At 50.1% G+C, this 20785-nt stretch overlaps 1 protein-coding gene across 1 annotated transcript in view; it reads right to left on the bottom strand.

The window, feature by feature from the left end:
- The window catches only part of CNGB1 (cyclic nucleotide gated channel subunit beta 1), a 64438-nt gene that overhangs the window by 10852 nt on the left and 32801 nt on the right, over window positions 1–20785 (bottom strand). The window contains exons 18-29 of the mRNA XM_063109911.1: window positions 19456–19563; window positions 17789–17946; window positions 16493–16648; window positions 15130–15338; window positions 14025–14075; window positions 13473–13559; window positions 11422–11486; window positions 10410–10532; window positions 4422–4563; window positions 3513–3672; window positions 2567–2664; window positions 2386–2469 (exon numbers count right to left, since the gene is read on the bottom strand). Of these exons, the coding sequence (XP_062965981.1) occupies window positions 2386–2469; window positions 2567–2664; window positions 3513–3672; window positions 4422–4563; window positions 10410–10532; window positions 11422–11486; window positions 13473–13559; window positions 14025–14075; window positions 15130–15338; window positions 16493–16648; window positions 17789–17946; window positions 19456–19563 (1441 nt within the window). The remainder of the gene's footprint in view (window positions 1–2385; window positions 2470–2566; window positions 2665–3512; window positions 3673–4421; window positions 4564–10409; window positions 10533–11421; window positions 11487–13472; window positions 13560–14024; window positions 14076–15129; window positions 15339–16492; window positions 16649–17788; window positions 17947–19455; window positions 19564–20785) is intronic.

Here is a 20785-nt window from a genome sequence, read left to right as displayed (position 1 = left end):
TACTACCTACTGAGACAGTGTAAAGAGGGTGGGAAATCTTATTATGGTAATTGAAAGGTGGGTCCTTGAAGAGCTGATTAGAGTGTAGGACCATGCCGTAGTGAATGTATCAATGATGGTGGTCAGGGGCGTGGTTCTGAGGGCTTTAAAAAGAGAGCACATGAGAGTATTTCCCTCTCTCTGCTCTGCCATTTTTTGCCATGTGAGACCCCTGCATTGCTGTAACGCCACCACCAAAGAAGACCCTCACCAGATGTGTTCTCTGGACTTTGGACTTACCAGCCTCTGACACTGTAAGCAAAAAATATTATTTCTTTATAAATTACTCAGTCCCAGGTATTTGGTTATAAGCAACAGAAACAGACTAATACAGCTTGCTTCGGACTGCAATCAGAAATATCCAGTCTGCCACACGCCTTCCAGTCCTTACACTTTCACAGGCTCCTGCCCTGGCCTGCTACCTCTGGGCAGCACCTGGCGTGTTTATTTTTATTTTTTTTTTTTTAAAAGATGACCGGTAAGGGGATCTTAACCCTTGACTTGGTGTGGTCAGCACCACGCTCACCCAGTGAGCGAACCGGCCATCCGTATATGGGATCCGAACCCGGGGCCTTGGTGTTATTAGCACCGCACTCTCCCGAGTGAGCCACGGGCCGGCCCAACACCTGGCGTGTTTAAAAGGGAGGAGACTAAGGAAAATAACTCAGTCACTCTTTTGATTTATTCAACAAATGTTTCCTGTGCATCTCACACATGCTTGGCCCTCTTAACAAAAAAGGAAGACAGTTTTGCTTCTCTGTTTCTGTGTCCAATTTGACACAGGCTAAAGTATGAGTGGACTGAAGAGCTGACCTTTACCTCACTAACCAACCCCAGGGTGGCCCTGGAGTGTCTCAGTGAGATCGTCACAGAGCAAAACCAGACAATAGAGGGCACCATGCACACATGATCATCAAGTGCTCAATTTAACTTGCCACTGCAGACTCCCCCAGCTACTGATTTGCCTTTTCTTACCTAAAGCAAACTCCTTATTACCCTTGTGGATAATAGCAATGGCAATTGCACCTACTCTGTGCCAGGCACGGTGCCAAACTCTGTGTGCACATCTTCTTCAATCCTCACAATCACTCCATGAGGGAGGTATTACCAATAACCCTACATTATCCACCAGGATGGCAGGACTCAGGGAGGGCAAGCCACTCGCCCAAGGCTGCACAGCTAGGAAGTGGCTCCAACATCAGACAAATCACTCTATTGGTCCTCAAACCTTCTTGGTCCCTGAGGCTACAGCTTTAAATTTAATCATCTTCAACATCCTTTCCCCCTTTCCTCCCAGCTCTCTGCTTCCAGAAACTACACTGCTACACAGCATAACCTGGAGACAGGGGTTTTCTTGGGGATGGGGATTCCCAAGTCTTATGGGGCCTGCTTGGGCAATATATTCACCCCTGTGCACACACCCAGGCTTATTAACAGCTCTGTACAAGAGGACCGAAACCTGGGTTCCTGCCCCCTCCTCATTTACCCAGTGGCCCTTGTGTCACCTTGAATCCGAAAGACATGGAGCAGAAAAGGCTTTAGTCACTGTCTGGACCTGGAGTTCAAACCCACATGTTTTCTTGGATCAGGTGATGATGTAAAGCAGTGAAGGGAGCTGGTGTGGGGCAGTGGGGAATGGTGGGGCCTGTGGCTTCAGGAGAGGGCATGATGCTTCCATTTAGGGGCAGCCCCTCCTCCACTCCAGCTGACTCTTGCTATTTGAGAAAGTGGGGCCCAGTGCTAGCAGATTTTCTGTTTTCAGCCAGAGATCTGGATTTTTATGTGAAACCTTCCAATTTTTAAAAGTTGGGGACTAATTCAATTTTTTTTTTTTTAAAGATTAGGAAAAAAAATCCCACAAAATATCTGTGCCAGATCCTACTCAAGAGCTATAAGTTTACAACCTCTGACCTAGGCCTACCCCTTCTCTTGTCCCATTTTCCTGCTGGGAAGATTGAGACCCTGGAAGTAGTCCTGTCTACACAGTCAAGACCCTGCCCCTCTTCAGGCTCCTTGCTTTCCTTTTCTGTACAGTGAAGATCCTCATCATTGCCCCCACAGTCTTGCATTGAGAGAGCTGTGAAGATGCTTTGCAAAGCCTAAGGCACATCTGTGATCACTGCCTGGAGCTGGATAAGCCACCTAACCCAAAAAACCTGAGAGCTCTTGGGTCAGGTCACCAGTGCACAGAGCTATAGCTGCTCCTCTGCCTCCCCAGCAATTCTGCTCTACCCTGGGCTTGCAAACCTTACTGGGCCTTCAAAGGTGCTCCCTCCAGTCCAGATCCTTGAAAGACAAGGGTGTTGTGAATCCCAAATCCCATTGTAGCTGCCTCAGCCAGCTCACCTTCTTGCACACGTAGTCATTGGGCAGGTAGACCACAGAGCGAAGCCTCTTCAGCATGTCAAAGATCATCTGCCGGTCACAGCCCTGCCCCAAAGAGGAGGGGAGAGGAGCCCCATTTAGAGGAAGGTTTGGGCTTGGGAACTTCCAGAGCCCTGGGGGTGAGAGCACCAGGTGGGCATACCTGAAAGAGTGCCACTTTGCTAACAATGTCATAGTTCACGTCGATGGCGAGGTCCAGCCGCATCTTGTCCGGAAGCTGCACCATCAGTTCTGATTCGTCTATGAACAAGACCCAGCAAGGGTCAGAGGCAAGGCCGGGCCCCTCCCCATGCACACATACAGGCCAAGGCCCTACTGCCCTGGCTCACTCAGGCACACTATTCCCCTGCCACACAGAGCCAGTCTAGTTTTGTAGAGTGCCCCTTTTCACCTCCATGCCTTTGCCAATACTATTCCCTCTGCCAGGAACACCCCTGTGCACTTTTCTGACCAACTCCTACTCACTCTTCAGAACCCAGCACTAATGCCACCTCCTCCAGGAAGTCTTCCCTTGACAGTCCCTGTGCTGTAGCACTGACCACCCCCCTTGTTGCAACTGCTGATGATCTGTTGTCCCCACTCACACTATAACAACATTAGCAAGAACTAAAGTCTACAGAGCACTTACTATGTGTCAGGCACTCTGTTACAGAGCGTTTTACAAAGATTATTTTATTAAATCCTCCCAGCAACCCAAGAGATGCCCATGACTATAATCCCTTCTTTACAGATGAGCACAGGGGTGTGGCTTGCCCACGGCCACACAGCCCAATCAGGATCCCACCCAGAGCCTGCCCCAGGAGAGCAGGGGCCACATCTGTTGTGCCCACTGTGGGCTCTGCAGTGCCCATGACAGAAAGGGAGGAGAGAGGACGGAGGGAGGGAGGACGGAGAATCTTTCTTCTTTCCTGATTTAAACTGGATTTAGATCTTTGATGGGGATTTATCTCAAGGTGGGTAAAGTGAGATGAGGGACGTCCAGAAGACAAGGGATCTCATGATGCAGCCAAGAGAGGCCCCAGTGCTCGGAGACACAGAGGGCAAAGGCAGGGCTCAGGGCAGCAAGTTGGTGGGGGGGGCAGTCTTACCCAGCATGCCTTGCGACTGCCAGGTGTACTCGTACCAGGTCTTGACACGGTTCTGCACGGACTTGGGGATCCTGTAGAAGTTCATGTACTTCACTGTGCTGTCCATGCAGCTGCGGTAGTAGGTCTGGCCTGCGGTGGCGGCTCCCACCACATCTCTCATCTGGGGAAAAAGGTTGGGGGAGCTCCAGGAAGCTGCTGGGTCAGAGGGGAGCTATTTAATGGGTTTGGGGGATTTGCCGCTTTATGCGGACCAGGGACATGTGGTCATAGGAGTGGGAAGATTGGGAGAGAGAAAGACAGATGTCCACACACAGAGAAGCTTTCACTGATGGGGGAAGGAGGGAATGAGGCTGCCAACCCCTTGGGTGGCCTCAGGTCCCTGGGACCACACAAAGACAGGACATCTCATGCCGGCTGGGCTGGGAGGTGGGTGGGGTGCGATTCTGGGTGGCCGCTCAGTGCCAGCAGTCACTTCTCTAACCCTATGCTGGAGTAAATATGACCCCAGTGTACTGTTCCTCAGGGCTGGGCCCTGATTGTCACCTCATGCGCTGATTAGAATGTAAGATACTCCCCCAGCAAACCAGAAACACCAGGGCAGGGGTTTCTCTCAAAGGAAACAGCCCCAATCCTCAGGCTTGGCAGAAAACCATTCATCCTAGCATATCCAGGTTTCCCAAAGGGATTGATATTTCAAATGGGAATAACTTCAGAGAGGGACTGGGACCTAGACCACTCCCACCCCCTTCACACAGCAGGGCCCAGTGCTCCCACTCCTGCCTCTCAGTCCAGTGCTCTTTCCTGGGCTTAGTCCAAAAGGAACGGGCACAAAGGATGACATTTCTGACAGCAGTAGGAGGGGGCCCTGCAGGCAGGTGGGGTGGAAAGCCAGGCTGATGCCCCAGCTACCTGTCCAATCATCACAGAGAAAGCAAAGACGCCTGTGAAGTAGTTCAGAAGTTGGAAGACAATTTCAAAGAGTGTCCTGGGGTCGGGCAGCCCACCAATGGTGATGAGGGTCTTCACAGCCCAGTAGTAACAGCGAATGTAACTGGAGAGAGAAAAGAAAAGGGACTGACTCTGGGCAGCCTGGTTCAGACACCTCTGGTAGATGTGCATTGTGTAAGAGAGAACCCTTTACAGCTCATAAATGCAAGAAAAACCACCTCTCGCATGTGCAGAGCAGGTTCACAAATGCTATCTGGTTTGGTTGTGACTCTACCCCGACCCTGCAGGAATATGTTGTCATTCCCATTTACAGATGTGGAAACTGGGGCTCCAGGAGACAGCTGGGAAGAGTCGGCAGGAGGATAGCCCAGAGTCTTCAGACTCCTGAGGACTGGGCTCCCTCAGTCATCCTTCAATGTTCCTTCCGTTTTCAGTCTTTTCCTTTGCAATCCCCTGTCATGCTGGTTCATGGAAAGCAAGAGCAACACTGAAGTTGGACGATATCTTGAGGATCACCTTTTCTGACCCTCCCTCTTGCTCACCCATTTTTCAGATAGTGAAACTGTGGCCCCCAAAGGGAAAACCCACAGTCACCAGCTGACAAGTTCCAGAGCTAGGACTAGATCCCACCATCAGTAACCCCCTGACATAGGCCTGGGATCCATCGGGAGGGGATGTATGAGTGAAGGGACCCTACTTGTGGTAAAAGGCACAGGAAATGCCCCAAGTGCTGTGGTCTGAATGTGACCTCCCAAGTTCATGTGTTGGAAACTCAATCCCCAGTGCAACAGTGTTGGGAGGTGGGGGCTGCCTTTTGGCAGCTGTTTAGGCGTGAATAGATTAATGCCATCATAGAGGAGCTTGATGAAGGGAGTTTTGCCCCTTTTTGCCCTTCTGCCTTCTGCCACATGAGGACACAGCATTCCTCCCCTCCAGAGGATGCAGCGTTTAAGGTGCCATCCTGGAAGCAGAGAGCAGCCCTCGCCAGATGCCGGCACCTTGATCTTGTACTTCCCAGCTCCAAAACTGCGAGAAAGAAATTTCTGTTCTGCCTAAATTACCCAGTCTCAGGAATTTTGTTATAGCAGCTCACGACAAACTAAGACACCAAGGTTATCTAATTATCACAAAGTAGCAAGGGTCCCTCATACACCTGCCCACACCTTCAGGCTGAGACTTCCCAGGAGTCAGCAGGGCCTAGAGACTGGGCAATCCTGGCCAGCTTTCCTGTGCCTTCCTGGGCTTTGCTCAGCAGCTATTTCTGTAGCATCATAGATGGAACATAGGCTCTGGAGCCAGGCTGACTGGGCTCAAACCTAGCCCCGCCATGTTCTAGCCACATAACTTGGACAAACTACTCAGTCTCTCCAAGACTGGCATTACATGGCATTAGAACATCCTTCACGGGGGACCATGAAAACGAAAAGAGATGCTAGAGGAACACCTGGCATGTGCTGGGCTCTCAGTAAGTCAGCCATGGATAGCTTCTCTGTTGCTGGTCCCTACCATGCACCTGTCGTGGGGAATGCAACAGACTGGCCCATGTCCTGGAAGCTGGCTACCTAGGGGGGCATCCTGGGAGGAGGAAGCACAGGTTGCTGGGGAGTTTGGTGGGGAGTTCTGCCTCCAACTAGCTGTGAGAATTTGGGCAGGGCTCTGGGCTCCTGTTCCCCATTATCACCCATTGCCTGGAAGTCTCAGGGCCACACACATGACAGGCCTGCCTGGTCAAGCCTCTGTCATGCCTGCTCAGGCCACCAGAGGGCACACGAAAGCAGCCTTCAGCCCAACGGAGCAGCCCCCAACACTCCAGACCCATCCTGGAGCTGGGTGTTCATGCCACGGGGCCACCAACAGACAGAAGACACAGGAGCGATGTCCACAAAGCCCCGGCTTTCCCCCAAACCCCTCCTGGTTGGAGGACTCTCTCACTGGCATGGCACATCTTAGGAAGCTCCCTTCAGTTCTCATGTCTTTCACTCTCTTAAATCTATGGAGACCCTCCATACCCCAGGCTGGGCAGGGCCAGAGCAGGACAGCCCTGGAACAGGATGAAGGGCCCAGTATATGTAGGATCCCGGATCCTCAAGGCTCAGGCACACAGCAGGCACTTAACAAATGGTAGCTATTTTTAAAGTTCTTATTCATGCTGTTGTGCTTCTCAGGGACTCCTTCACTACCTGTGCTTTGCTCATGTGTTGGGGCTTCCTGGAAGATTTCATTTGGAATAGAGTGCTGCTACCAGAAAAGTATGTCCTTCCCCCTGCTGAGCAGAGGGTCCTGCAGAAGGAGGTCCCCAGACAGCTGACCCCCTGTCCTCTTCTCCTGCTTGCCCTTCCTTCCCAGGGCTGGCAATGATGGACGTGCCAGGCCCAGCCCCAGCGAGGGGGGTTCTTAGTTTATTGGAGCACACACTCCTTTGAGAATCTAAGGAAAGCTAGGACTCTTTCCCTAGAAACACCAAAATATTCTCAAAATTAGCTACAATTCCCAGGGGGGTTGTGACCTCCTTAAATCTCTATACCCCAGGTTACAAACCCCTTTCCTGACATTCTGGCTTACCTGAAACAGGAAGTGGGGTCACAGATTCCTGTTCAGGCACAGGTTGGACATGTTATATATCTTAGTTTATTGTTCCTCATAAGAAATTGAATGTAATAGCACCCCCAATTTGTAGATGAGAACACCGAGTCTCAGAAAGAGTAAGGGCCCCACCCGAGATCACAGAGCTAGACTTGATGCAGAACTTGTGTTCTCCCCTTTGTGAGGGGTTAAATGAATGAATGAATGAATGAATGAATGAATGAAGGGTATATTCATGGGCTCAGGAGCAGGGCTGTGGATGGATTCAACCATGGGGAACAAGGGGCAGGGCCACTGGTGATGTGGGGGAGCCTGATCCCTCACAGACTCCACCCCACAACATGGAAGTCAGCAATTCCTCACATGCCTGCCTGGGCTGCCCTGGCCTCTGGGACATCTCTATAAAGGTATGGCTCTCCCTCAGACCACAGGCACATCACAGAAGGTGACAGCTGCAGCATGGTGACTGAGGTTGGGACATCCATACTGAGAACAGGACATTCTGAACAAATAGTCACTCTATGAAGAAGCCACCTTGGACATAAGTGACCCACCTGTTCAGTGCCAACTGGAAGCAAGTGCTTAGAGGGGGACAGAGTGTTGACAGCTGGACTGTGAGCATTTTGCATCACTCATGGGCACTTCCCAGGGCAAGGCACAGCCCACCTAAGGTGACGAACTCACCATAGGACTCTTCCTCCTCCTCCTCTTCATCACCGTAGCCCACTCAGCACCTCTTATGGCTGGCACTGGGGCAGCGACTCACACATCTACCTCTCACAGGTACCTCTTTGGGGTGTGAGCCTTATTTTCAACCCCATTTCACAGGTGAGAAAACTGAGGCCCAGAAAAGAGAAGTGGCTTGTCTACTGCTGTGAGGTGGCAGCTCCAGGAGACACACCTAGGACTCCTAGTCTATAAAGCCCATGCTCTGAATCTCCAGGCTCAGCACTGTCCTCAACCGCACGTGCTCCCACCTTCTCACACTGCCCTCTCTCCCCAAATGCAGCACAGCCTGTGTCCTGATGGGTTTGTGCTCTACCTGACATACTGGCCTCCACCTAGCTGGTGTCTGCCTCCTGCCTTTCCTCCCAGCCCATCTTCCCATCAGCTGAGTGACCTTACTGAGAGCCCCTCCCTGTGGTCACTCTCCTGCTCAAAGGCTTTGAAAGGCAAAGAGAGAGAATGTCAACAGGGTGGCTTTCAGTACCATCCAGCCTTAAAAGCAAGGCACTATAACTTCGGGAACTCTCTCTACTTTCCAATGGATTTTTCTGAAAACCTAAAACTGCTCTAAAAAAATTAAGTCTATTAATTAAAATAATTTTAAAAAAACTAAAAATGTTCATACCCTTGGCTCTCCTATCTGCCTTGTAAGAATTTATCATGAGGAAACAATCAGGCCAGGGGACAAAGATTCGCATAGAAAGACATTCACTACAGCATCACGTGTCACAGTGAAAAATTAGAAATACCCTCCAGGGCCAACGACAAGGAAATGGTTGGTATATCTATATGGTGGGGTATCAATATCATGGTTTTAAAAAATGCAGTGATGAGAAAATATACACAATATTCTTATCCTACTTCCTTGTTGGTGACTTGTTTTTTTCACCCGTTTTAATATTTTTACAATTGGGATGGATCTTACAATCCATGTACACATTTGATGTAATATTAATTTTTTTCCAAAAAGCTGAATTGACTCAATAATGTGTCATACAATTAACTGTATCTTAGAATCAAAGAAATATAGTAGAGTATGTTCCTGATCTTTCTTTTATAATCAGAAAAAATTTTATATATGACATCATGCATATATATGATATATACGTATGTATGTACATATATATGATAAAGAACAGCAAAAAAGAAATCTTTGCTGGGTTCTCATTGCCTAAAGCAATGCTATCCAATAAAAATATATGATTACATATGTAATTTTAAATTAACATATGTAAATTTAAATTTCGAGTTCCATATGTAATTTTAAATTTTCTAGTAGTTGTGGTACTAATAACCAAGATCCTGTGTTTGATCCCCGTACCAGTTAGCTGCCAAAAATTTTTTTTAATTTAGAAAACCATGTAAATTTTCTAGTAGCCACATTTTTAAAAAGTAAAATAAAAAGAAACAGGTAAAATTAATTTCAGTAGTGTATTTCAGTTAACACCCAAAATGAGTTATCATCTTCACACGTAACCACTATTTTAAAAATGGGTAATAGATAGCTTACATGCTTCATCATAAGTCTTCCAAATCCTTTGCATACGTCACATCTAAAACACATCTCAGTCACACTAGCTGCCCATTAAGTGCTCACTAGCCCCGTGTGGCTAGTGGGTACTGGATCAGACAGCCCAACTTTAGAGGAAAAGGTTCAAATTCCCAGGGGAGGCTGGTCAGCAATTGGCCCCCACCTACCTTTCTGAAAACTTCTACACGCCCCATCCCTCCAGTCATACAGGCTGCTCCTTGACTCCATTATCTCCCAGCACCCCATCTTTCTTAGTGCTATTCCCTCCTCCTGGGCTCTCTGTCCCTTCTTTCCACCTCTCAAGGCCAAGATCAGACTTTTGGCAACTTTCGGTAATTTTTGGTGGAACTGATCATTCCCACGTCCACCTCTCCCACCCCTCTGGGCACTAGGCTGGCACTTTTTTTTCATCAAGGCACATGGTACAACAGTTAGGACTCTGTAGCCATGCTGCTTGGGTTCAAATCTGGGTTCGAATCTTGGGTTCAAATCTGACCAGTGTGACCTTGGGAATTCACACCTGATACCTCATCTGTAAAATGCAGATGTGATAGTACCTGTCTTATGTGATTGTTGTTACTATGTTGTGTTTGAACAGGACTGGTACGTAAGTGTTCTACAGGGCTTGCTGTTGGTATTATTACTATTGTCAGTACCATCATCATCATCATCATCATCATCATCATTTTAGCATGTGCCATAATGTCTGGCAGCTCTCTGGATTGGCAAGTAGGTTTCACCTTGTTTGCCATTCCTCAGCGGCCAGGAGTGGCTGGGGAGCTGTGCTGAGAAGTATTCTCTGGCCTCATTCCCACTTGGCTGTGCCTGTGGGGTAGAGGAGCAGATCCACCTGTAAAATGTATTTGCCAACTACTAAACTTTGGGATGCTGAAAGAATCTTTCTAACAGGTCTCATTCAAGTCTATAAGCCCTGTCTGGAGACCTTAGCTTAGTGAAGATGTGGAGACTTGGCCTTTGAGCCTTGTCATGTCAATGATTCCTTGGGAGCAAGGTGGCCTCAGCAACATGGTGGCAGTGAGACTCCTTCCCGGAGTCTTTGTGCTGTGAAGTATAAAGTGTGTGGCCCCAGGAGGAAGACTGTGGCTCACCCATTTCCCACGCCATCGTAAACCCAGTGTGTGGAGCCGATGCCCTCATAGTCCGACGCCCAGTAATAAAGACATGAGTTCAAGTGTAAACTGTACAGCAAGTAGGCTGTGGTTCTGATGACCCTGCAGGAGAAGGAAAAAGGATGAGCACAGCAGCAAAAAGCATGGAAGTGACACCTTACCCCAGGGGTCAGGACTGCAGGAAATGAGCCAGTCCTCACCCCCCACCCCCTCACCTCAGAGGTGGAGCTGTGTGGCCCTGTCCAGTGGCTTGGAGGGATGGCCACCGGCCAGTGAGAACCAACCAGTGGCTGGGCTGGCCCCATCGGATGCTCTTTTGAGACTGTGCCAGTTGGGAATGGTGGCGCTTGAATGGAATGTTGTCAAGACTGGAAATGGAGCTGGAATTGGCACAGGGGTAGCAGAGCTACCTCTGCAGATGAGTTCTCGGGGAGTGGAAGGACAAGAGGGGAAACATGTTTCTGGGGAGGAGAGGGGAGAGGACAGATGTGTGCAAGGAAGTGAAGATGGAGGCTGTGCTGCCTGTGAGAGATATGAAGAGGAGCTTGTTCCTCAAGCGTGGCCTGGCTGCTCTTGCACGACTGCGAGATGACCACTGTGTCCTCATTACTGCTCCTGTTCTGCTAGAGCTGGGGGCGGGGGGGGGGGAGCTTCAGTTCAGTTTCCTGCCCTGGAAATGCTGGTGAGTCATTCCTGTCAACCTGCATGGGCACTGATCACAATGCGGGGAAATGGGACATTCCTGGTTCTCTAGAAAACAAACATTCCTTCAGAGAAGAGGAGGCTGGGCCAGGAAGACATGGCTTCCAGTGGTGCTGGGGTGTGGAGGGCCAGGGGAGTTTGAAAGTGGAAGTGTGGGGGTAGGGAGTGCCTCGCTCCCTCTGTTCTTGCTGCAGACATCCTGCATTGTGTGCGTGTGTGCACGTGTGTGCAAGTGTGTGCGCACGTGTGTGTGTGCATGCATGTGTGTGTGTGGAAGAGGGGGCCTCACCTGTAAACGTAGGCTTTGCTGAGGATGGATTCCAGGCGGTCGTTAAACTCAAAGAAGGCCAGGTACTGGGAGGAAGAGCAAAGCGTCACGGGCAGCCCATGGTCTGTGGGTCATGCACTGCCCTTGCGTCTCCGGCCCTGTCCTCACCATACCAGGGCTGAGGACTGAGGAGGGGGCTGGACAGTGAGCATTCAGAATCAGAGCTCCTTAGCCCTTTGAGGGGTGGAGGCCAAAAATTCCTTTTAGGGATCTGATGAAAGTCATGGCCCATTTTCCCTCGTAAATTACATCTAATCATGTTCTCACACTTTGCGTGTAATTTCAGGGGACTCCTAGACATTCTCACTCCTATCATGACACTTTTAGGGGTACGTGCATGCCAGGTAAAGGACCCTGTTTTGAATGTTTATTTATAAAGAAAACAATTTTATAAAGAAATGGCATCCTCCCCCTCTTACCTTATCACCTTCAAAGGCTTATTTAGAATAATAAAAGTCTAATAAGATCTACTCTTCTGTATTTAGCACCTATTACATGACTGGTACTTTAGATAACATTACCTTATTTCTTATTTACACATGAGGCATGTGTCATCAACTTCCTTTGACAGAGAGGAAGCTGGCACTCAGGGAAGTCCAGTAACTTGTCCAAAGCACATGCTGGTGAGTGACAGAGACAGGACTCGAACCCAGATCGGACTCAAACCTACACGCTCTTTCCATGATGCTACACTCCCTCTACATCTCTGTACACATTCATTTTCTGATATTTGAAAATAGCATTTATAAAGATTCTCTAAAGGATATGTCAGCTATTCATCCAGGTGTTTATTCTAATCTCCATCCAGAGTTTAAATTGGATGCAGAAGGACCACAGGCTTGGGTCCCTCATCCTCAGCTCAAAGACTTTTGTCCTCTGAGTTGTGCTGAATGTTGGGTCTGTGAGTTACACATGCTCACCAGGGCCACCATGTGAACCAAGGTATGGATCTCACTTCTACACCTGGGGCAAAACGTGGCCCAAGGGCCTAGTCTTCCTCATTCTAAAGCACTCTGCAGCCCCCCAGGAGGCTGACGTGTATCACAGAAGAACGGTGCCACTCACAGGTCCCCCTTCCTCTCGGCAGCCAGAAAGCTCAGAGGCAGCTTCCATGCTCGAGTCCAGGCAGGTGTGCTTTCTTTCCATCAGGGGACTTAAATTCCTCCTCATTTTCTCCTGTTTCCCCAGGTTATCACAGTTATTATGTTTGCCTTTTGTAAACTCCCTCATTACTATTTCTGGGAAAAGGCACCAGCATCATGTAAGGAGAGAGATGAATTTAATCGATTAGCCAGCAAAATCCATCAGGGGGATCCTGAGTGCTCTGAGTGGCTGTCCACCCTGGTCACACTACAGGACAGTTCCCAGGTTTCCACTCCATGCTATGCCAGCCAGACATTCCATGGGAAACTGACTCTGCCCAGTGAGTGGCAGAAGAAACAGCTGGAATGACACTGAGCATCAACCAATGATGAAGTGGGTGTCAAGCTGGGCATTCGAATCCATCCTAGGGCTTCCTAGCTCCTGTGAGCTCAGGCAAGTCACCCAACCTCTCCAAATGCCAATTTCCCAATCTTTTAGTTGGAGACCACCATAAGGCAGATGCTCCTCTCTTGAGAGGCTCTATAATTACTGAAAGCAGAGGCAGTGGAGACAGACTGCCTGAGTTCAAATCTGAACTCCACTCCTTCCTATCTGTGTGACTTGGTGCAAGTTACTTAACCTCTCTGTGTCCCAGTCTCCTCATTTGTAACATGGTGGTAATAACAACACTCACATCATAGGCTTGAGGAGTAAGCCTCGGTTAAGCCCCTGGAATGATACCTAATGTGGTGCCACAGAAGCACTATACATTGTAATGAACTTGCCACTAAGACACACATGGATTGAAAGCATCTCCCTCAGGCCATCCGTCGAGGATTCCCCTTCCCTCCCCAGTGCTGCTCAGGGCAGGGCTGGCGCAGAGCATGGAGGAGCTGAAGGCCTTGGGTGGGGGAACCTGCCAGTCCTACCTTTAAACAGCGGGGCAAGCGAAGGAGGGGGTTCACACCAAATTTCAAGTAGAGAAAATCCAAGGGCAGGAGGCAGAGCAGGTCCATCTGAAATCACAAGGGACACCACAGTGTGTAAAGCGGGTATCCCCAGGGTTGGGGGTTCAGGTGACTGAGGGGCAGGGTCTCCAGGGTCTCCACCTTCAATGGAAAGGTAGGGTCAGAATGCCTGCGGGGGACCTAAGACAAGAGGGCAGAAGGCTCCTGCTTGGCTTCAAAGCCCATGTTGCCAACCCCAAGGGCAGCTTCATTACCAAGGATAATGGCTGCGGTGCTGCATAGTGTGAGCTGGAGTGGTACAGGCACGTGGAAAAGTGGCCTCTGAGCAACACCCAGCCTCTGCTGGTCTCCTGGGGCTTGTGGCCTGAAGGACACTCCCATGGGAGATGGGACCAACATCCCTCCAGTTGGCAGGAACCAAGTCACACGGGCCCCCTAAAGCACCTGGAGCCCTCCCAGATTCCACCTTCTGCAAGCCCTGCAGGCACTAAAACTTGCATCACTGACACACACCTTAAAGCGACGAGATTTCATGTAGTTATTTCGCATGTCCTTTTTGTCTGTCTGAAAGAAAATGGAATGACAGTGAAATGGCCTTAGAGCTTAATCCCCGACACTTTGGGGAGCGACAGTGGAATTCCCTGAAGAGCCCCACATTCGTATGAGAGTAACAGCCCCACAAACATGGAGCCAGAGCAGACCAGCTGAGCTTTGATGAAAGCCTTGAGGTTTACAGCTGTGGAGGCCGAGCCCCCGGGGGCAGGGACTTGTCCAGAGTCACCCAGCGAGATTCCAATTCTTTGTATGAAAGTGAGGATATGGAGCTTATTCTCTCAGCACAATGGTCTCACCTGGACCATTTGCGACTTCATTTACTGAGGAGCTGGCAACTACTCTGATCAGTCCAAGGAATTCTCTTTCCTCTAAATTGTTTTAGAAGCAAAACCTCAACTCATCTGCACACAGAGGAGCAGGCACTGCCAGTGTGGAATTTTGGAAAGTGACCAGCACAGGGAGATAGGGACTGTGCCTCCTGCTTCTGATAAGTCACAATCAGGGCCGCAGTTTCCCCTCTGGTAAGTGGGGTGTGGGCCAGAGCACGGGGTCTCGAACTGATCCATGTAGCAGAGCATCAGTGTGTTCTTTGCAGGACCCCAGGCAGTGTCAGTCACCAGCAGTCACCTGTGCTGAGCACCCTGCATACATCTTCTCAATCAATCCTCTCAGCGATCTCTGCAGTGGGAACTATTACTGTCCTCATTTCACAGATGAGGAAACTGAGGCTCAGAAAGGCAATTAAGCTAGTGGTGGTGAAGCTGGGATTCGATCTAGGTCCACCTGATCTAAGGGCCATTCTCTGGATGACTTCTCCATCTTTAATTCCATCCGGTGGCCCAGGAACTATTTCACCTATGAGCAGTATCTGATTTGTGTAATTTGAACATATCAAAGGTGTGCGTAATAAGCAGCCACGCTCTTGCAGAAACACAGGCAGCTACTCCTGAGATTTCCTTGTATGTTTGTTTTGTCGTCTATGACAGCATCAGGGGCTAGGCCCATGAAGGCTCTGGCTGTGGGGTCTGCCCCCAGTCACCCCCTCCACCTGCCTGTGACTCACAATGATGTCCCCCCCTCTGACAAACTGCAGGCGCATCTGGAACACAGTGATGTCCAGAAGGTAGATGAGGTCGCACAGGTAATCCATCAACAGCCAGAGATGGATGTTGTCCGGCGTCTGGTAAGGGAAGGCCCAGCGTACAGGGATGAGCCAGCAGTTCCAGTTCCAGGCCAACACCACGAAGAACAGCCACAGGACGTACATCAGGTCTATGGGGAAGGACAGGACAGGAACGTGCTAGAATGTCAGCCAGAGTAGGGCTATTCACTGGTGGGGCAGGTGGGGCTTTCTTCGTCTGCACTTTCCTTCAAGTACTACATATGGCACTTTTGTAACTGTGTGTGTGCACTTTGTAACTCTGTGCATGCATGTGCATGCATGTGTGTGTGCATGTGTGTGCATGTGTGCACATGTGTGTGCGTGTGTGTGTGTGCTCGTGTGTGTGTGTGTGCTCGTGTGTGTGTGTAAAACCATCTGTGCTTTAAAACTAAATCACTGCTAGGACCGGACCTACTAAATCAAAATTCTCGGAGGAGGGGATATGGTGGCTAACTAGAAAACCTGTTTTTTTTTATTCTTCTTGAAATTTTTCCAAAGATGTATTTCCTGCTTTAATAAATACAGAATAGCAAATAATGCAGGGAGGATGGACAGATGGATGGACAGACAGGTGAGTGGATGAAAGGATGGATGGACAGACACTGTGGTCACCTGGTCACTTTAGAAGCCCAGTGGACATCAGGGTTGGAATCCTGCCCCCAAATGACTTCTTGTACAATCTTAAGAAAGTCCCCTCCTGGTACCTGCCATGCCCTTTTCAGAGAAGCCACAGGAAAATGTCAGACAAGAAGAGCAGGGAGGCGCTTTGTAAACTGTAAAGTGCAGTGCACATATAAAATGGTGTTAGATCTGAGGAATATGGAAAGGGCTTAAAGGAAAGTGAGAGGAATTCACTTTAGATATTGGGAGAACTCCTGCCCTTTTCTGTTCAGAGTAGGAGCTCTGGGAAAAAGCTGGCATGACCAAAATAGAAAGAAGACTTGGCCCAGAGTCAGGAGTCCTGGGTCTGCACTGACTAGTTGTGTCTTTAGGCAGGTTAACCTCTCTGTGCCTTAGTTTCCTCATCTGTAAGATGGATGTGATCTTATGTTCCTATACCAGGGACTTTTGCTGTTGTTTATTTGTTTTAAGAATCAGTTGAGGAAATGTGGCTTCATTTTGAAAAGTATAAGAGGTGACAAACCTAGGATATCTGTGGCTCCCACCCTGCCTCATACACTCCCCCACCCTCTCTGCAACCCCTCCCACTCTCCTGCCCGCTCCTATTACACAGTGGGAACACCCATGCCCACCCGGGACTCACTGGTCAGAGGATCAATGCTCTGGGGAAACTGGTACATCTTCCAGGGGCGGCGTTTGAACTTGCAGCAGAGCATGTCGCAGTAGTGCTCCTCCTCCACCTGCCCCATGTCAGCAGGCTTGGTGTCTGGAGCTGGCTCTGGGGCTTTCTTGGCTGGGGCTGTGGGATGACATTGGTGAGCACCTGACCCAGCCCAGAGCCCAAGTAGAGGATGCAGAGAGAAGGGTCCCAACTGCAGACCCTGGAACCAGAGCCGAAGGGACCCCAACACCATCCCTCCACCAGCTGAAAGCTCTGTGTGCAGAAACTGAGGTGCTCTCCTGGAGGGAATCCCACAGCTCCCTCTTCAACAGCAATCTGGGACCCACGCAGAAACTCTTACTAGCTACCAATCAGGAATTGCTTCTCAGAAGCTGCCCTAAATAAGGTTTTGCTGGGCTAATTGGATGTTTCAGTGTCTGCTTGTGTGTCTGTGTTTGGAACCCTTTGGTTTCCTCTCACAGGTTCGGGGTATTTTGTACCCAGTGTTCCCACCACTCAGGGTCAGAATGGTGAAGGGCCCAACAAAAATCAGGGAAACAACATTGCTCCAGCTTTCTCCGAGTAGGAGTCTTGGCTCTTTCATCTTTAAAAAAGAGAGATTGGAAGGGATCATAGCCTCCCTGTGCATCTGTGATGATGCTCACAGTGACTAGAGACTGGCTCTTACAGGTTCAATGTGGCTACATCTCTAGCTTTAGGACTAGTGAAGTCAGCTCTGCTAGGTCCACTGTGGACATCACAATTCCAAGGCACAGCCTCCTCTAGAAAGACTTAGGAAATCTCCCTGACAAGAGAGCATGTTTCTATTTCCTCCTGACACTTTGAAAGAAAGGAAACTTTCAGGCAGCACCATAAGAACTTTCAAGGCACGGAGGCCTCTGAAAGATGAGACTGTCTGGTTCCAGAGTAGGCTGTGGACACCATCTGAGTATAAGACTGTGAGACACGTCCCAAGGTGGCACCACCCACCTGCTAGTGGGAGAGGAACAGAGTCAGTGAAGGTCCTTGCCCTGTGGGAGAGGGAGCCAAGTACAACCGGACTGTTGGTCAGAGCTTTGACCTTCGTCCCACCCCTGGGCACATAGTTAATCCTGCATTTACAGGGCCCAACATCCAGAGAGAAAAGATCTGGGCTTCTCTCATAACTCATGTGCCCCACCCATTTCCTTGGGGCTACTCTCACCATTAGTTGACAGGGGGCTTTGGGGATCCCATACATTCCCTAGACATGTGGGCCACCTCCAGCCCCACACTCACAGGGCTTGGGACTCTCCTCGTCGGAGGTGACGTCGGGGTCGATGAGCTTCTCCTTCACCTTCTCTGTCCGCTCCTTGAAGAGCTTCACCAGCTCCTGGAGCCGTTCATTGATGATGGCACTGTTCTGGCTGGCCGTGGAGGCCGCACGGTCCTGTCCACTGTGGGAATACATGCAAAGCTGAGCAGGCTGAGCAGGGAAGGGACCCCTGTGTCCCCAGGCTAGAGCCTGGCAGCATCTGTGTCTCATCTCCTAGCAGAGCCAGAAGGAGGTAAATCCTGCTCTTGATTCTTCTGACATCAGAAACATCAGACATACTTCAATATCCCCTGGGAAGCATCCTCCCTGCAGGGACTACACTTCCCAGGCAGGTGTGGCCGTGTGAGTGCTGCCCACTGGAACGCGAGCAGATAGGATAATGTAACTTACTGCTGAAGAGGGGCCTGATGGGGTTTTCCCTTCCTAGTGCTGATAGGTGGCAATCTTGGAAGCCACATGGAGAAAGAAGGTGGCAGAGCCACTGGCAGTTGGGTCCCTAAATGATTGCATGCAGCAGCGATTTCCACTGACTTGAAACACACACCTAGTAAAATGACTATGACATACGAGACACCCTCTTTCTCCTTAAGCCACAACCTTTGTGGTCTATTTGTTACAGCAGCCTAGCCTGCCTAGCTAACACATGGGTCTCCATGTTGACCTTGTTAAGAGTTTTCAAGGGAAATTTTTCATATTATACCTGATTTTTACTCATTTTCTGGTATTAAACCCTGAACCTATCCCTCCTTTACAGCATAAAATGTGCCTCCACTGTTTGCTAAAATGGGCAGCTGGACCATAGGTGAAGTTTAGGGTTTTCTTCCTGCTTCTTTATCTTTTCTGAACTGTACCCAACTCATTAAGCATAAACTGCATAAAATTATGGATAGAAAAAAAGACTGGAAGGGGGAAGGAAAGCCTAATGCTTCCTGTGGTCAGTCAAAGAGTCGTGACTGGGCAGCGTGGCAAGAGTTCCAGGCCAGAGGCCAGGGCTAAGGCTGCTCAGACCCCTCAGACAACACCTCCCATTGGTCCAACCCTTGGGACACTTAGATGTCAGAGACCCGGGTCCTAATACCATCACGATGGTCTCTAAACATTGTCTTACAGACCAGCTTCGTCAGATCACTGGGGAGCTTGTGAAAATGTGGATTCCCCGGGACCCACTGTCTGAGGTTCTGATCCAGCAGCGCTGGGTGGGACCTGGAAATCTGTACGTTAACAAGTTCCACAGTCAGCACCCACTGGAAATCCTTGTGGTCCTCCCTCTCCCCACTGACCCTTTCAGGGATTCAGTACCAGGAGCCCCTGCTGGTGGCTCCCCTCAGTCTCTTCTTTACCAGGGGAACTCTGCCTAGAGAGACCTCCTTCTCTGAGCACTGCTGGCCACAGACACAGCTGGGCCCAGAGTCCAAGCCCATTCTGCAGACTTTGCAGGACTCCCAGGCCAACCAGAAGCAGCCTGGGCAGGAGACCCGCCCTGTCTTACTGCTCGGAATCCACTGGCAAAGTCCACCTTGTGGGAGACAGTTCTAAAAACACCCTTGCTCCCCCTATCCACCTCCCCTCACTCTCCCATCCCCATCCAGGCTTCTGACTCTCTGAGACCCCAGAGGCAGCCCCCACTCACTCGGTGTCCTGAGGGGTAGTGGGGTCTGACCAGGCCAACACCGGGGACTCAGCTGGGGACAGCACCTTGAGCTCTTCATCCTCATCATCCTGAGAGGGCAGCTTCTTCCTGCAAGGACACAGACATGGAAGGGCCTTCAGCGAGGACAGGGTCCCAGGGGGAAGTGAGACGACTTTGACTAGAGCTGATGCCTGGGTAGAAAGTGGGAGATGGTGCAGCCAAAGGGTCCTCATTTGCCTGTAGGGAAGCAAAAATGGAGAAGAGAGGGGCACAGCCACCCTATGGACCTCAGTCTCCACATCTGTTCAATGGCCTCTCATAAAGGTAACAGCACTGACTTGGTATTAAGCAAACTTGAGTTTGCATCCCAGTCCTGCCTCTTACCCATGTGCGTCCTTGGCAAATTACTTAACTCTCTGAGCCCTCTTTAAAACAGGGCTAAACCTACCCAACTGAATGCGATACTTACCACGCAGTCAGATCTCAGCTTAAACTTCCTTCCGTCCCTCCAGTTCCCAGTCTGAAGTCATCCTCTTTCCCACCTCACCCCCCTCCATTCTCTATCACACCACCATTTCAGTGGCTGGAGAAGGCCATGGAATCCAGTCTCCAGCTCACGGTGTGACCGTGGGCAAGTCCCTTCCCCTCCTGCACTGCAGGTTCCCTCTCTGAAGAGTAAAGACTAAATTATGCCTGGGGCCCCCTATTATTCAAGAAGTCCGAGCCTTGGCATAGAATGCATAGAGTCATTAGTATCTTGGCTGATGGTGTCTTGACAAAAAGGTTTTTGCCCAACCTACCCCCTGGCCTGAGGTCGGCAGGTTAGAGTCCGGGCAGTCTGACTTGGTGGGAGAGGTGCCTTTGATACTATTTTACATTGGCATCTTAGGGGAAACTCCAGCCTGGTCTCCATATGCCAACCTCCCCCCAGCTGGAGAGTCAGAGGAGGAGTCTCCCTCCAATCCTTTCTTTGGGAAGCATACCCCAGAGCCAAGCCCTGAGCTGCCAACACCTGCCAAAACCTGCACATCTTCCCAAGAAGCTCACATCAGCCAAGGTTCCTACTTCAACTCCAGAGGGCCACTCACAGAGCTGGGCAGGAGGACACTGGGGACGGGGCTCACCAAGGGCCAGGCTGAGCCACGCCACTCACTGTACAGATACAACACTCAGTGGGGACTCAAATCAAGTCTTGCCAGGCCTCCAGACCAGCACTCTTCACCAGCCTCAGCCACTGTGACCCAGGACTCCATCATTAGGGCTCTTAGGGGGATACAGAGGAGGGCCACACAGCACCTACCTTTATTCCAGAAGGCTGTGAAACTATCCT

This window comes from Cynocephalus volans, chromosome 10 (genome assembly GCF_027409185.1).
Source record: "Cynocephalus volans isolate mCynVol1 chromosome 10, mCynVol1.pri, whole genome shotgun sequence".
NCBI lineage: Eukaryota > Metazoa > Chordata > Mammalia > Dermoptera > Cynocephalidae > Cynocephalus > Cynocephalus volans.
Note: the sequence above shows the minus strand (reverse complement) of the source record. Positions and strands in the feature narration are given on the sequence as shown.